We start from the raw sequence: 18,430 nt of genomic DNA, 5'->3' as shown, positions 1-18,430 counted from the left end.
GAAGTTTGGGACGTCAGAGCCAAGTTCCAAGACTCTTTCTGTCCTTGATGCATAAGAGGTGAGCATAAATTTGTAGCAAACTCCATTAGTGCCATCTCCAAACAATGTACTTTTTGGCCTCTTTAAATAAGCACTTACCTCCTTACTCCAACAGAAAATACACTTGATGCTTTTAGCATAAAGATTTAAGAACCCAATTAAGATTTCAAGTTCACTATCCCAAGAGTAGAGGCCTTAATAGGCAGATACTTCTCTCAAGAGAAAAAGATCTTTGTGCAGTTAGAAAACATACATTTATTTAACATACCCAATGCAAGATAAAAATACCTAAGTTTGCAAACATTTTTGCATTTTCTAGGGCAAGGCAACACTGATTTGTTCCTGATAAGTTTGGAATCTGCTTTCTGACCTTGGCCTTCACATTCTCTGCATGCAAACATATGGACCCTGAGAAAAAGAGAAGGGGAATTGAAATGTTCTCTAATGCAATTCTCAGAGTCTTGCTATAGGTCAGTGGTTCTCAAATATCTTCAGTTTGCAGACCATCCTACCATGGCGAAGTCCCTAAAGCTCCTCCCTCCTATTTGTGGCTGAAAAATAAATGCCTCACAGAAATAAATCAGCAGAAGGGTGCTGATTTAATGAGACAGTTGAGAGGAATCTCACAAGCAAAATGTGAATTAGTGCCAGACACAATGACAACTGTCGCATTCTTTTTATTTGTGATCAGTTAATACCTGCATCACTCTCTTGACTATAAATTCATTGAGAACATGAATTGCTTGTTTGCTCGTCGCTGTATCCTCAGTACTTAGAGCTCAGTATGAGATAGATGTTGAGGCATTGTAAGTGATATTAAACAAAGCACCTAGTGGCATCTTCAATTTCATCTAATTAGCATTGTCCCTCTGACTACCACTGACCTATAACGATGGTCTTAATGTGTTTCTGCTCTAAAATTCTAATTGTAGGACAAACATGTTCCATTTCTGGTCAGAGATTAGCCAGCCAGTCTGGTGCTTTTCATATACTTTTGGCTGGAGGATTTAGGGGCAAAAGCATAATTTGGAAGTCATACATCCTGGCCTCGCTCTACACTTCACCACTGACCAATTCTCTCTTAATTCCTCTTGGTTTCCTCATTTGTTTACAAAAGGTAGTAGGAAAGGGAGAAAATAATACCTCCTTCGAAGCATTTTGTGGATTAAAAAGTAAGTTGTGCAAACTGCCTAATACGATGTCAAATACATAGTAGATCATTTTTTTAAATGTGGCTTTTTTGAGTTATAATCAATGAATACATCTTCAAAGCATCAGATCTGGGGCTTCAGATTTGAAAGAACCATTAACAAACCCTAACTTGGAACATGAGAGGAGTCGATTATGGATCTAGTCTCTTATTTTGAGCAAAGCCCTTTTTCTCAATGCATATCAACTCATGAAACACTGAAAATCCATCACTAGGAAAAATAAACTGCTTGAAGTGGCTCAAACAAATCACTAGAAACAAGTTTCCTTTTGCTTTGCATCTTGATGAGAATAACAATAACATGGTCAAGTACAGGATTCTTAAGTGTCTGGCATTCTACCTTTGTCCAGCTGGCAGGCATTGAATCTGGTTCCAGGTACAGCCCTTGAGGGAAGGATGGGGAGGGGAGGCACAGCTTCACCAATGAAATTGCTCTTAAAGGAAGTATTTCTGCTGCATTGCCAAAAAAATGTTATCCTGCAAAGCTACAGTTAAATTATGCTGAGTGGCTTGGAAACATATTAAAGTAGAGTTGCTGTTCTGATTGGTCTAGAGTCAAAAAAGGTATTCAAGAAGACAAAGCAAAAAATATAAATTCAACTGTTTCAATGAGAAAGTAATTGTCTGCAAGACGAGTCTGTCCCAGTGCTATCTGCCCCTTTGTGTACAGATAAAAAGTTTGCTCCTGTCTGGCAACTTATAAAACTCAGGTGTAAGGTGGGGACAAGGGTCTGAAACTATGAGGAGAAGCAAACAGAAAACATGGAGAGCCAGGGTGTTTTGATAGAAGACATGGCTTATCACTTGGACTGTATTCTTCTAGCCCAGGTGTCCTCTAATAAGCCACACACACTCTGGCACCCCGGCCCAATGTAAGCTAATACTTTCCTCTTCCTCTTCTCTCTCCATGTTTGCCCTCACTTTAGGCCCCCTAATCAATGATTAAATGGGTGTTTTGTTAAAAATGATTCTCTGAATAACCCCCTACAAAAAGCTGCCCTGCTTCAAATGAGCTGGTCATGTAAACAGGAGGTGACAATTGGGTTTAACTTTATAGAGAATGGAGTGGGCTCCTTCTCATGTGATGTTAGCTGAGGTGTACAATAAAATCTGTCCTTTCCTTTCCCAATCCATGTCTTTACTTGGGCTCCCTAGGTTACCCTGAAATTTTTATCCTTACGTGGTCATAGTGTGGGGTTAAGATACTGTCTCCAGAAGTTCTCCATTCAAAAGCCCACACTTTACTTGAAGGGGATGCCATATTAGTTCCTCGGCGCTTTTTACTTCACTCTGTGGACTTGCCATGTTAGCTATATACACCTTCTTCATTCTCCTCAAGCCCAGAACCTCATTCCCAGCCTGACTCTACACCGCTGAGAAGACGAAGCTACCAGCATGAACCTCGACACACCACCCCTCTCTCTGTCTCTACCTACCTGCTCTATTTCTGCACTATTTTCTTTGCTAACAATCAAGCCTCTCCCTGGCCTCTTCATTTCATTCCCTGCTACCTCTCTCAAGGCCAATTGTGTTAATTGTTCATGTTTCAATCAGAAATTTTGATCTCTTCTTCTGTATCTATTAATGACTCAGCTTTTTAGCTCTACTATTTACTAGCTTATCATTTTCTTCATCTTTATGATCAAACTTTTGGAAAGAGAGGGTAGAGTCTACTTCAACTGCTTCCATTTTCCCATCCCCAATAAATGTGGCTAGTGCATCTGAAAAACTTGATTTAATTCTTTATTTTATTTTAATTAATCGACATTTAAATTGCTACATGTGGCTAGCGCTAGTCCATTAAACAGTGCAGCCATAAAGTTCTGTCTCATATTGGGCATCTTCTCTCAGTGCCTCCATCCTCTCCCATAGCTTGCCCTAGCTCCTCTATGCAGAGAGTGACCAAAGTTCTCTAATAGGACAAAGAAACAGACCCACATTTCCAAGTTCTTTTTGAAAATCTACATCAGCTCTCTAGCCAATACTTGGAACTCAACATTTCAGATTCTGTGTTTTACTGCCATACTTATGCACTTGACACTGATGTTATCCTGAAAATGTTCCAAACAGCATCTGGCTTCTGTACAGCAAGGTCTTCTAAGGAGGCCTGAAGAAGTGTTTCCTAGTCACTTGCAATTCTTTCATTGCATTGAATCTTTACAATTCTCTCCTCCAAGATTCTATTTCTACGTAAAGCTCCTCCTCAAGAGAAGAGCTTCCTGAAGTGTTTGTAGATTTTCCTAACATTTTCACCTCTCTGTTTTAAGACCACAGCTTCCTCCCATAGACTACAATTCCTGAGTCCTCGGTGCTTGTCAAATAAGAGAGATGCTCTCTGGATTCTCTGGCTGATTCTCAGCTCACAAAGGCGGGAGAAGTGCTCATTTGCTGAAAGGGATGTAGGTGGAAGCAGTTCAACAAGTCTGGAAGCAGGAGAGGAGGAAGACAGGAGCCATTTTGACTGATTTCAACACTTTGACCAAATCATTAGCTGAATTCAATTCTTTAAGAAACAGCCACCTAGCCTCAAAGGCTCAAGCCAATCTCTCTCTTTTTACAAAGATACATAGAAAAGCACATTTTTTATGAAAACAATCTGGAATATTCATTTCCATTAAACAATAAATATTTGTTTGTGTTTCATCATTTTACTGATTTTTAAATTACAAGTAGATTAGATTCAGAAGATTTCTCTTCTCTTAACCTTCACAATAAAAACAATTCAAGATAAAATATGATGTGCATTTTGGATCTTTAAGGCAGGACGACATGTTAAGATACATGTATCATTCAAATATGCATTTAAATTTATATTTTATTTATGTGTTATTGGTACTCTAACAAAGTCATGGTGTTTCAGAACTTCAAGTGATAGTCAGATCATCTGCTCTCAAATAATTCACTCAGAATTTAAATAAAATAAATTATTGCCATTATTATAAAATACATTTAACAGTGTTTCTTGCAAAGTGAGAAAGATTTCTTAAAAGCTGCTAGGAAAAAATATTAACACATAAATCAAAAAGGATTTATGTGAAAAGAGTCTCATTAACTTTAGTCATTAACATGCAAATTAAAACCACTATGCACCTATTAGAATGGCTAATTAAAACAACAGAATGCACACCAAATGTTGGCGAGATTGTGGAGCAACTAGAACTCTCATACACTGCTGATGGGGATTTAATAGATCAACAATTTTTTTTTATTTTGTTATTTTTTTTCAATTACAGTTGACATCTACTTTAGAAATAATTTGTCAGTTTCTTTAAAAGTTAAACATGTTGGCCTGTGGGAATCAGTAAATTCAATATAAGGTGGCTCATTTCCACACAGATTTAAGTGGTTTTTTAAGATTTTTCTTTTAAAATTGTCCTTATCAAGCATTCTTTTTTTACTAAATATTACTCAATAATTTTAGATGGAGAGACAAGGAATGGTATATCTGAGAGAGCTGTCTGATCCAGTTTCTAAGAGTGTTTAATAGGGGTGGATATAATGAATGACTAAGGACTTCTATTTGGGTTTTGAAGAATAAATTGGTTACACTAAGAAAAAAGTGAAACTATCAGATGATCTAATCATTCTCCTCCTAGATTTTTATCTAAGAAAAATGAAAACATATGTCCATGTGAAGACTTATACACAAATGTTTCCACCAACTTTATTTGTAATAGCCTAAAACTGGAAACAACCCAAATGACCCTCAATGGATGAATGAATAAATAAACTATGCTATATCCATAAAATGAAATACTACTGAACAATGGTAAGAATTTAACTATTGTTATATGTAACAGCATGGATGGGTCCCAAAATAATTAAGCTTGACCAAAAATAAATAAATAAATAAATAAACAAACAAACAAATAAGTAAATAAATAAATAAAGAGTACATACTGCAGATTCCATTTTCATAAAATTTTAGAAAGTGCAAACTAACCTCTAATGACAGAAGCAGACCAGTGAATGTTTGCCTAAGGACGGGAGACATAAAGAGATGGGAAGGAGGGATTACAAAGGTAAATGAGGAAACTTTGGGGGGTGATGTATATGTTCATTACTGTGAGTGTGGTAAAGGTTTTAACAGTGCATACATATGTCAAAACATTATGTTTGTGTACCTTAAATATGTGCTTATTTTATGCTAATTATGCTTCGATTAAAAAAGTTGCCTACATTAAGTTTATTTTATATTTCAAAAACAAATAAAGAAAAAATTCCTTAGACCAGAAGGAAATTACTTCAGTGTGATAAGCCCATCATCTCTTAGATTTTTCCCATCCTACAATATTCTCTATCTGACATGCATCCACTGGGTACGTAATATAATCAATATTTTAAATAAGCAAGTAGAAAAATGATTATGATTAGATAGATAGATAGATAGATAGATAGATAGATAGATGGATAGATGGATAGATAGATAGGGAGGGAGGGAGCAATGGATGGATGGATGGATTGATAAATAAAATACCTATGCCAACCTGATCGATTTGCAGGCACGTCTGAATTTATATGAATCTTCCAGGTAGAGTGGTGCTGGGTCAGATATCTCTGGTATATGACAAATATCAAAGACTCAGCAGATACTCAAAACACCTGATGGCCTTTCCTAATCTTTTACTTTTTAACAAAAGAACCAATTTTTTAAGACTAAAAGGGCTGAAAAGATATCAAGTGACAGTGTTAGGCTTCATCTCTTATCCCATTTAGTCTGGGATATGGTATCCTACTCTTACAGAGATGCAAAGGAGTAATGCCTTATTGGATCCTATTTAAAAAGTGCTCAAGTAAAGAGAAGTGATGGATAAAAATGGATATGCACTGAGTACCTACTGAGTACCGAGTGTTAGGTGTTCCATATACATAATCTCTATTCTTCAAATCTGCCTGAGTATAATATTATCACCTGATAATACAGACTCCTTAAGAAGCTCAAGCAAATTAACCAGAAAGCTTGTAAATTTGAAAATATCTTAGCTCTTTTAAGTTTAAAAATTTTGAACCCAGACTCAAAGATTACATATGCATTTTTCCTTGTTTTTCTATAAAAACAAGCCTACTCTTAAATGAAACTCCATGATAGAAGCTACGAAATGCAGAGATGACTGGACTGCATTAAATTACAGACACGACATCAGTTTCCAAGAGTCAGCATTGGAAATAGATAGGAAAATATCACTGTCCTGTCACCAGGCCTCTGGTGCCCTTCTAGAAAGGAAATAACCAGAGGAATACTGGGGTTAGATTCAAGGGTGCTGTTTGAGAACCCTTGCCCCATTCCCATTTTCAACTTAAATTCTGCATCCAGGAGGCAGAGAATTATAAGAACCCATTAGAAACATTTTACATAATGAAAAAAAATATGCAAGTATCAGAATTTGAGTACAAATCCAAATAGAAGAATTCATTTTCAAAATATCAGTGTTTGCTCCAATGTGACTTAACTAAATAAAAAATTCTAATGTTCACAAATGAAAATAAATTTTTTTCTATAACCAAGTACAAATATCTTCCCCCTAAAATGGAGATTTTCAATATCTTTTTAATTTGTTTCTATCTAGGCATTTGAACCACGCAATTAATTTAAATTGGCTTCTTAAACTCTGATAAAAAAAAAAATCAGTGTAGTAAAATTAAAACATTGCTCTAAAAAGGAAAACATGCTGAAATCAAAGGTTTATTTTCTTAAGTTAGATTGTGGACAAAGTTTTTCATTTCAAAAAGAATATTTGTAAAAGTCATTATGTAGTTGAATAATCTTAAAAGAAGCACTATAGTCAGCCAAAGAATACTTCCTGACATACATTTTAATGACATTTCAGAAGCCAGAATTTTTCATAATGCTTTAATTGAAGCACGGGGAGGAAGTTCAATGGCTTTCTCCAAGGCTGCTAGAATCAGTAAATTCTACTAATGCTACAAATTCATTGAATCAGCACCATAATAAGCACTACTGATTAGTATATCCATGTGCCCTGAATGTACACATCCAGAAGTAAAGATTTTTATCTTTTTCATCTTTGGACCCATCCAAGAAGCAGTAGCCAGGCATGCTACTAGATCTCAGCTGATGTGACCAAAATAGGGAGAAGTCCCTCCTATATTTGTATAAAATTAAGTCATTTTCATCTTTGTTATATAATAAAGAGAGAAGGCAGGGAAACTGGATCTTGGATCAAGATAAAGAAATCCTTTCAATTTCATCAGCAAAGATGAAAATTAATCCAATTTCAACTTCTCAAAGCTGTTCTCATGGTACAAAGAGGCCAGCTGTTAGAATGACCATGATGATGCCAGAGGGAGTACCCACAGGACATTGAATCCCTCCATGCAGAATTATGTGTGAGAACTCTGTGCAAAGCCTGATCAGCAAAGGCGCCAGTAGATGGGAAGAACCACACAGCCCCTTTCCTTTCTCGAAAAGCTCTGGGTTTTGCCTATATGATTCCAATCAGCAATAAACATGTCAATTCCTGTTTTGCTGCCTATTACCACTTTTTAGAGACTCATAGCCTGTACCATCTGACACACACACAAAACACAGGTGATTGAATAAACCCTGGGCCAAATTGGACAAATCAGACTGAAATCTGAAATTCAGGCACAGAGACTAAATCAACTGGCTGGAAAGTCTGGGAAACCTAGAGAATAAGGGCACATTTAGGGGCTGTCCATGATAGTTCAAGTGCAAGCGGTGCAGAGGAAGCTGGTGCATAGAAAGAGTGAAATAGACATGCACAGAGTAAGAACACCAGGAGGAAGGGAGGGAGAGTGGAGGTGAGGGGTGGAGAGAGAGAGAGACAGAGAGACAGAGACAGAGACAGAGAGACAGAGAGACAGAGAAAGCCAAGAGGTGGACAAAAAAAAAAGTGCTAGAAGTCACAATAGTGTATTGGAAAGGGCACTAAACTAGGAGAAAGGACATGGACTCCAGTCTGTAATTTGTTACTGCTTATGAGGTAGCTCTGAATAAATCATTTAAATTCACTCAAATGGTGTACCATAATGACAGCAGAGCTTATCACTAAGACTTGAGCAATTTTAGGGTCAGGCAGAGTTGGATTTGAGTCTGTGCTCTGATCTTTAAAAACCCTGTGACTTCAGTCACCTAACTTGTTTGCTTTGAATTTAAATACTTTGCATGTAAAATTAGAATAATAATTATACCCCTTATACGGATTTTTGGAGAATAAAGGAAACATGAAAAAATAGTAGTCATTGACATAGGCATTTAAGAAATATTAGGCTAATAATTCCTCATTATTGTATATCTACGCATGTTTCCTCTTCTATAAAATGGAGATAATAATAGTATCTTACTCATAGGGCTGCTTTGAGGATCAAATGAGTTTTTAATACACATAAAGCCCTTAGAAGAGCACCTGGAACACAGTAAGGGTTCAATATTTTTAGTTGCCATTATTATCGCTATTGTTGTTGATGATGATGTTATTATTATTAATCTCTCCAGTGCCTTTCAGGACCTGGCAGCACTTTTAACATCTCCACCTTTGCAGATTAAGCGAGTTAATAAGAAAATTATGGAATTGGGTTTGCCTCTGTGCAAAACTTTGTAAATCTTAGGTGCTTCATTAGGGCCATGTTTACTGACACTCCTATTAAGTATGCAGCATGAGCAATAGTTTATTTTAATGTGATATTTGAATTCTATAGAGGCAAGCATTTAAAGGTATTCGCAAAAAGAAAAAAAAAGTAAATGCAACCTAAATGTCCTACAAGAGAAAAGTACTTAATTCAATGATAGTAAGTCAACTGGGTATAATGTTGTTGAGCCATTAAAATAATAAGTGAAAAAGTTGATTGTAGCAAACGATGAAGCAATACAGAGAGATGATATAATGGGAAGTTAAAGCAGAATATTAAATTGTACATATCCTATGACTGAAACTCTGTAATAATGCCTATGCATATGGGGAGTCTAGGTAACAGCAAAAAGGTCTGTCCAGTTGTGAGGATCTGAAGACTCGTATTTCATTGGCCACACTTTCTGTAATGAATTTTTCATAAGAGAAACAACTGCATCTATTAATTAGATTCTTCCAGTGTTAAGTGACAAGAAAAGTCATTGAAAACAGATCTTGTTGTTTTCAAACATAGAGGAAGCAGATGACAACCTACAGTTTTGACTAATCACGTTCTTTAATACATATTGATAAATATTAAATTAGAATTGACCAAAGCTTATATCTTTAAATAAATAATGTGTTTTTCCTATTATAACTATGGGCTAACCCACCCTAATTTATTGTAGCATATAAGTGTGGTATATGAATGAATAAACACTAGTACTTAACCATATATAACAAAGCATTCTTTTTCTAAATCTCCGTGCCATGCTAGAGAATGTCGAGATAAAGGAAAACTTAGCAAGAAAGGGTTTTTATTCCCTTCAGAAATCCCCACGGTGACTTCAGAAGGCACTCCTGCACAAATACATTCATTTCCAATGGTTTGGGCATTCTCAGGCAGAATCTCCCAGCCATTGATTGACCCGGTTTCACTACAGTAGACCTCTTGTATCCAGGTTCTTGGGTGACATTGGTCCTGTGAATCTTATAAAATCAGGTACCATCTTGATAGAAGTGAAGATAGAACTACAGGTTGAAGTAAAGACTAGTTCATGAGGTCGTTGTGAATGAAGACAAGTTGCTAACTACCGAACAGAAGTGCATTCTTCCTCATCTTTACAGTCTTATCCTAAGTGTTGGTGGTAGGTAAAAAAGGCAATAAGCTCATTGTTTGAAAAAGAAATAATTTACCAAGTGATGAGAAATATGGAGCAGCTTATTGGTCAGCCCCTCCCAGAGTGAACATCACAGCATCACTGACAGTCTGCCCCATCTTTTGTAATTATCACTCTTATGGATGCTGTGAAATGTAAATAAAATTGCATGGCAAAAATTCCATTTCTCACCAATCGCAAGTGAAATCCACTATTAGAAGAACAGTGTAAAGTTCTAGCCATCATTCTCTGGTGCAACCTCTCCCCACTTCTTGCAAACATCTAAGCCTGAGAGACACCCTACACTGGATTCTAAGATGCATTTATAAGAAGAACGAGATAGAATGAAAACAACTGTCACTACCAGATATGTACTTTGGATGATGAAAGAAAGAAGCCTGGCTGATAGAAAAAAAAGGGACACATTTTGCCCCACATAGTTGTCCACCTCACCCTCCCTTCCAAGAGAACCAAAGTCTGTGGCCAAAAATAAAAATAAAAATGTAACCACCTCTATGTATTGCGGACTTTTCTAATCTCTGCCCTAAATCCGACCTGGATGTACAAGGGAGAGAGGAGACTGGCAGTTGTTCAGTCTATCCCCAAAGGTATAGATCCTACATGAAAATGTTAAATCTGAGAAAAGTAACAACGCTTACAGGAGTTGTAACTCCTCTTATAATCCATACGTACCAGAGAATCAGGCAGTGGAGGGAGGTCTCACCTTACAGTAAGAGACCAGCACTGTGTGGATATAGGGTTAGGGTTAGGATTAGGATTATGGTTAGGGTTAGGATTAGGGTTAGGGTTAGGGTAAGGATATAGGCTAAACTCTAGGATCAGGTCTGGCCTTGTACTCATAAACTTTTGGCAGGAAGGAGGGCAGCAAAAGGAGTCATTTCTTTGTCTTTGACATGAAAACAGAAAATTTGGGGAGGGGGGTGGGAAAAGGAGAGCAAGAGAGGAACTAGCCAGCTGCCTAGCTATTTCTGGGGCAGCAGTAAGCCTGAAAGGACTAGAATAGCTTCCAAGAGAATAATGAAGAAAAACAAATGATACCTGCACATGTCTTCTGGAAAAGCACCAAGGAACAGAGAGACTGCTGCTCACTCAAAGACAAAATAGATAGATGATAGATAGATAGATAGATAGATAGATAGATAGATAGATAGATGGATAGATAGATAGAAATTTATATAATGCTATATAAAAATGGATATGTAGTTATATATAGAAAAATGAGGGAGAGAAGGTAGCATCTTGAAAGCTCAGAAAACTTCCTGCAGCTAGTCATTTGGGGAATTTTTAAAAAACAGAGCTTGGCATCCTTAATAGCTATGAAAAGACATAGCCTTTCTGAACAGAAATGGAAACCTACAAAAGGACAGGATAAGAAGAAAGGACGAGAGTATAGGATGATTTACAAACAACAGTAGATCAGCAAAGACCAATAAAAGAGACAAAACAGGGTACAACGACAGTGTGAGATAAGGAACAATTCCAAGGAGATTAAATATCCAAGAATAAAATCAAGATCTTCTTTAGATGAGTAAATGGAATAAATAATCATAAATGGAATAAATAACCAACACTAAAAAAAAAACTCAATAACAATGAAGTTGCAGTAGACACTATTGGTACAAAGAGAAACCATGTTCTCTGCCAACAGGAAGCACCAAAATAACTGGAACGTTCCACATAGTTCAGTGATGGGGCTGAAATTGGACCAAGAAAAGGTAGCACATATGAACATGACCTAGAGATTTTTAAGACGTGTAGCCCCTAAGAAGGGAAACCACTGAGGCTCCTTTTTGCCCAGATGTGCCTAGAGGCCCCCATAAATGAACCTTAATTGGCACTAAAAATTATTTAAATCTTAATTTCAGTCTATTGAGGAAATACTGAAGAAATACTTAGATTCATAAGATACGACAAATTCCTTGAAAGCCTCTTTTCCCTAACTCTCTTCCTCATTTTCTCCCTCTCTCGCTCTCTCCTTCTTCCTCTCACTTTACTTCTTCACCTCGTGCTCTCTCCCATATAAATAGCAGCTGTCCCCCAGTTCTCCCCCTCACACTCCCCCAGGGCAATCCCCACAGAGCTCTGCTTCACATCAGCTGGGACCACAGACAGGTCTCTTCCTCTTCCTCTAAGCCCCACTTGAAATTGTAATTTTTCTTCTCTTGCTTTGGGTACTCTTCCATTTCTTCAATTTTTTCAGTTCTTTGTTCACCGGTAACTCTGACCTGATATTAAAGTCCAAGGAGCTCATTGCTGAGGGCAGAATTCTTTTTTTTTTTTTTTTGTCAATAAATTTGAAGAGCTTAAGTAGGCTGAGGCAAAAGAAAGAATTCTCACCCTAAGGGGAAGGTGAGGGAGGAGGGTGCTGTGAAGGAGAGAGTCTATGAAGAAATAAAAAGTTCCTTTACCCTGTCATAATTGGCACTCAGACAAATAAGTACAAGATGCCGAAGTATCTATGTAAGTTGGTATGTTTCGAGACTTTGCTTTTTCTCCTGTTACTAGCCATTCTCACTCTCTCATTCTCCATCCATTTCTCTCTCTGTTAATTTTTTCCTATGAGGTTTTAATCAGAGCTTTCCAACTTATAAGTGATAACAATGACAAGCTGTGGGCCAAAACAGGAAATCGTCTGCCATTTTATTTTATCATTTGGAAGAAGGCGTGATTCATTAAGAAACTTACAACATAACTTAGAAATATGTGTGTGTGTGTGTGTGTGTGTGTGTGTGTGTATAATTGTTAAAGGCACGATTAAATGAACCGGCTTTAGGCGAGGAAGAACAGCAACAAAAGTTAGAATCACAGACGTTGGAGAGTGCTAGATCTGAGTTGTGTCCACTCCACCACTTAGCATGAACTTCATGAACTTCAATCAGATACTGAACATCCCTGATCCCGGTTACTACTTACAAAATAGAAATAATAATATGCATGTCTCTATAGGGTGTTTATGTGGATTAAATGGATACTTCAGGTAAAGTGTTAAATCAATGCCTGGCACACCATCAAGTTCAACAAGCACTAGCTGTTGTTATTGTTGTCATTGTTGAATTAGATGTAGGCCACATGGTCTTATCTCAGAAGACAAGGAGGCGTGGGTTTATGAAAGCTAAAGAAGCTAAAAGGAGTTGAGATCAACAGACCTGCATCTAAACAAGGCCCTTATCTAATATTGTGCAACATGTACTAACTGCCTTTAAGTTAGTCTTTGCTCTTGGGGAAAAAAAAAAGCTATAATGTGCTACTTTTTACCCATAGCAAACTATACAGAATATAGAGTCCAAAAGACACCCAGAGTTTTCCCTAAGACACACAGGTTACCATACAGGCACAAACAAGAGTTTTGCATACTGAGAGATTCAAGGAACCTACCTTGCAGTGGGGATGGACCACTGGACCAATGGCCGTGGTACTCATAGAAAATGCCACTCTTTTGTTCTCTCTGAGTTCCATAGAATTTAAAATGGGGAGGAAGAAGGGGGGGCAACTACAAAAGCTAGGAGGCACCAGTGAGTGAAGGCGACTGTGTTTTATTAATCCATGTGATTAATCCAGCATGCTAAGGAAGATTCTTTACAGAATCGAAACTTGCGTAGTTTAGATCCACATGGACTAGAAAACACTGCTGCATTCACTCGCCAGTGCCTCCTTTGCTTTTGCTAGCATTGTATTCTTTAGAATCCGGTAGGGACAAAAGAGAAAGAGCATTTATATGAGGACTAGCAGCATAGGCATTTTGACAAGTGTCCTTCTCCCCCTCCCCTCTACGAGACGCTTCCTGAATTTCCCAAGAATTAAGCTCTGGGTTTGTATTTGCATCATTCCCCCTCCGTCTCCAAAAGGCAAACAACTGGAAATTTCCCCCACTCCCCCAAGTGCAGATTTATGTCAACCCATGACAAGCGTTTTTCACCAAGGGATAGGTGGATGGCAAATCCTGCCCCAAGCTCTTTGCAAGAAAACGGTGAGAACGGTACAGAGGCATTCCAGGTTCCAGTGGGAACCACCACTGCTTCACGAGGGCAAGTAACCTGAAAAGAGGCCTGTCAGAACCCGAGAGTTTTCTCACAAGTTTTAGTGTGAGAGGAATGGGAGCCTTTGGATATGGCAAAGAAAAAGCGAGAAAACTTCAGGGAAACGGAGGAGTTATCCAAGCAAGGCCCATTCAGGCTTCACCCGCCACAGTCAGCTGTAAAGTGATTCTGAAACTGGCGTGAGGTATGTCTGAACCAACTAAGGAAGGCATTCTGAAGCCATTTTGCCTCTTGTTATTATACTTGGGAGGAGCAAAAATGAGTCTTCTCTAAGAAGCCTCCATGGTCTGTAATACAAGGGTCTCCAAAACATGTTGAGACTTTCCCGGACAATGGGTTGTGTGCGGAGAATGCTTCAGTGCCAGCGGAATGGTGGTGTGGGTTAAGAATCCCAGAGGCCTTCCCAAAGCACAGTTAGGAACAGGGCAAGCCCTTGACTCTCGGTTCTAGAAAGAAAGAATTACGGCTTACAAGTGAAATCGGGCAAGTGCAGGAGAACCAGATCCCAGCCCTCCCTCTCACCCCTCTGCCCGCCATCTCTCATAGTTCTCCAGGCTATGATTCCTAACCCTACTGCAAAGACTGAGGCCACTGCAGCAAGCAGGAAACCTCCCCAGTGACATGCTGAGATAACCTGGTTGTTGTCAATCAATACAGTTCATTAAAAAACAAAAACAAAACAAACAAACAAACCGTAAAGTTTATGAGACCTCCCTGTTCAAAATAATTTTACATTCTCCTTTTTCTTACAGCTCTTCCCAGTACCCAGCACAGTGTTTGGTACACAGTCAGCATTTAATAAATATTTCTTAAACTGCATTACCAGCCAACTACCTTGTCCTCTAAGTAAATTCCTAATCTCCCTATTAAATTACAAGATCTGTAAGGACAATCACCCTGACAGATTTTCTGTGTGTCGCCCAGCACCTAGCGTAGCACCCAGAACATGGTAGGTTGTTGATAAGTGGTTGCTGAATCTGTGGGCTGTGGCATAATCGGCTTATACACACAGTCTTGTCCTGTGGGTCTCTGGAGAGCATTATTAGTGTTCGTGTGGTTGTGTGTGTGCACACAGACACGTACACAGTCCTGACTGCATTTACATCTATATTGGTATATATGTCTGGCTCTGAAAGGGGCAGCACCAAGGAAAATAAATTTTGTCAAGTTAACACTCATTTGAAAAAAAAAAATCATTTCTAAAATATTCTGCTGATTGACCATCTGGGTTCTCATCCGTTAATTAAAAAAAATATATATATATAAAAATAAATAAATATATATAAAAATATATAAAAAAATAAATATATACAAAGTTGTACTCATACTCTCAACTCTCATTTTCTCATAGGGAAGCAATAAATAAATGTCATACATTTTTCAAGCACTGACAGTGGCAATTATTTTCTTTGTCCCCACATTGTATTTTGAAAATAATTAAGAGGTTGGCATATAGTTTTATTAAATTGCTTTAGTTAGATGGAATTAAGCCTCAGTTACTCTTTCTTTAAAACCAACAAAAATGGACAAAATCAATTTTTTAAATAATTTTAAATATCCGCCATCGAAGCTCTAAAATACAATATCCCAATTACTTCATTAGTCCTTTTGGGGGAATCACTGGTTTCCATCAAAGGAAACTGGATAAATAAATTAAGGTATAATAAAAAAATATATGACTCTCAAGTTATAAGAAAAATGAATGAGGACGTTCTCTGTGTACTTCTGTAGACAGAACTCCAAGTTACAGTGTCAGGTGAAGACAGCAAAGTGAAGAATGCCGCTTGCTGCTCACCTGCGTGCTTATATTTGCTCATATACACACTCCTATTTGCTTAGAGAAAATGTGGAAGGATTCCCAAGAAACCAGAAAAAGTGGTTTTCCAGGGGGTGGCGGGGAGGAAGAGGACAGATTGAAACAGGGGTGAGAACAAGACTTTCCACTGTAGGCCTCTTTATATTTCCGGTTTTTGAACCATGTGATTGTATTACCCACTCTCAGTTTCCAAATTTTTGTAAAGAAAGAAGAGTATGAATGGTACCACAATAAAACTGTATTATTCTAGGTCTTTTAAATTATCATAGAATCAGGGAAACATTTCAATGGTTCTGATATCTACACACAGGTAATAAACTTATTTATTAATAAAATCAATAAATACATTATAAAATAATACATCATCTAAACAAAAATATAGCAGTCATCTGCTTTATCAATTGTCCTAAAAAGCTTCATTTTCTCATAGGGAAGCAATTAGACATGTAAGTTTACCTACCCTTCTAGGTGATTGAATTGGTCCGAGGTCAATGATACCAGAACTGTATAGAATATAACTAATGCTACCACACATCATTTTGACTTAACACAAAATGACACTTTTTGCTTGCCCCATATTAATTTATTCTAGAAAGCCATCCCTCCCATTCTCCACCAGCTCCCCCACTCCACACACACAGTTTGTGTAATTTAAATGCAGTTTTCAAGGTTCAACGCAAGGATGACAAAAGTTGACTTGTATGCTCCGTTCCCCTAGACATTCTAAATGCACTAGGAATGAACTTGGGACTCAAGTTTGACCAATCAGAATCATTGGATAGGAGTTGAGAACTGTTATAAATGCAGAGCAAATAGGAGTTTCTTCACTTTTAAAATTACAAGCTCGAAGAATCATATAAGCCTATACCCGAAAATAAACCCCAAATGAAGATTAGGTCAACGTGAAGATTTTAAAAAAGAAAAAAGGAAGAAAATCATGATAATATTGGTAAATCCTAGATCCAGCCATGTTTTGAACCAGTCCACCACTTGGATTTTCCAACTTTAATAAGCCAATGAATTCTCTTTTGTTGCTATTTTGAAACACAATTCTAATGTTCTTCGATAAAGTTTTAATGCTTTTTACCTACATATATTCCAGAGTTTCTTTAGAAATCTTGGTCTTTCTTGGGATTATTTCTTAATTTACCTGGATAATGCAGAAAACGTAGACTGCTAAATTTAAGAGATTCAGAGAATTTCTTCATGTGACCGATAAATCTGGAGCAGGGCAAAGCAGTTCTCTCATGATGAGGGCTGGGCTATAAGATACACAAAATAAAATCAGGTCTATAGCTGCAAAAATAACCTCTGCCTCCTGTAATTCTTACTTCCCTAATGGGTGATATTTTAAAAGCATTTTTGCTTCTTTATTCTTTAAATGAAACAATCCTAAAACAATTGCAATCGACTCCAGTGACATATATGTGCACGTCCTTCCCATATATTTCATTAAAGTGGCTAATTAAATTACTTATCTGTTTCTTCAACAGATTTTTCTCACATTACACTATATCACAGACACTGTTCTAAAAACAAGATACAATATATGAAGTCTTTGGCCTTATGAAATTGACGTTCTAGTGGGGGTGACAGAAAACCAAACAAATACATCTATAATGTATCAGATGGTGATTTTTCTATTGCTAAGGAGAAAAATAAGAAAAGGTAAAGGGAATAGAAAAATGTTGAGGGCGATGTACTAATTATATACAGAAGAGATGACTTCAGAGACATGGCGACATTAAAGCAGAGAGGGTGTAGTCATGTGATTTCCTGGGCTAGGGTTATTCCAAGCATAGCCAGTGGATAGAGGGCAGAGAGACAGGACACAAGGAAGGGGGTCAGAAGATTATGAGTGGGGTGGGGATGTCTCAAGTCAGGCTTTTTCAACTCGAAATAACCAAACCTAAAAATAAAGAAGAGAAAGAGATAAAAAGTTGTTGGATAATTAATATGAAATAAAGTCATAAATAAGGAGCATTTGATTAGATTTTATTTAAAAACAATCCAGTAAATATGTAATCAGTATCGATTGTCCATTAGTGTTTGTGTATAAATTTTATTGTTTGGATATAATTGGATATTATTATTTGGATATCAGATATTATTTCAAGTATAGTATTATTTGAATATTATGTATTTAGGGTGGTGTTCACCTGCTGGCTCTATAAGAGACCCAAACACCCCTGTGTGAGGGATTGAATCTTACCTGAAAGGTGAGGTTTTCATCCCATCATTCCCCACAGCCAGGCCAGCCCCGCCCATGTCCTGAGGAAAGGCTTGTATCTCAAGCTAGAAACTTTCGACTGAGTGAAAGGGAGCTAGGAAGGAACCAGAGTAGGAAGTCTCCCTTTGCTCTGACTACGGACAAAGGAGGCAGGATAGAACTGTAGGGTTGAGGCTTAAGAAGACACATTCCTCTTAAAAAGCAGAAAGTGAGCTGGAAATGGAATGACCTAGGCCAGCCTTATCAGTGACAGTGTATGGGAGATTAACTGAAGAAGGCTCAGGGGTGTACTTCATAAATCTTATCTGCTGCCAGCTTTTTCTTCATT

General features: G+C 37.5%; 1 protein-coding gene across 1 annotated transcript in view; it reads right to left on the bottom strand.

Moving 5' to 3' along the window:
* The window catches only part of CUNH12orf42 (chromosome unknown C12orf42 homolog), a 118,294-nt gene that overhangs the window by 28,510 nt on the left and 71,354 nt on the right, over positions 1-18,430 (bottom strand). Inside the window, exon 3 of the mRNA XM_039878299.1 lies at positions 17,023-17,134. Coding sequence (XP_039734233.1) covers positions 17,023-17,134 — 112 coding nt within the window. The remainder of the gene's footprint in view (positions 1-17,022; positions 17,135-18,430) is intronic.

Source organism: Pteropus medius, unplaced genomic scaffold (assembly GCF_902729225.1).
Source record: "Pteropus medius unplaced genomic scaffold, Ma_sr-lr_union100, whole genome shotgun sequence".
NCBI lineage: Eukaryota > Metazoa > Chordata > Mammalia > Chiroptera > Pteropodidae > Pteropus > Pteropus medius.
The sequence above is the reverse complement of the archived record's forward strand: the minus strand, read 5'-3'. Positions and strand labels throughout refer to the sequence as shown.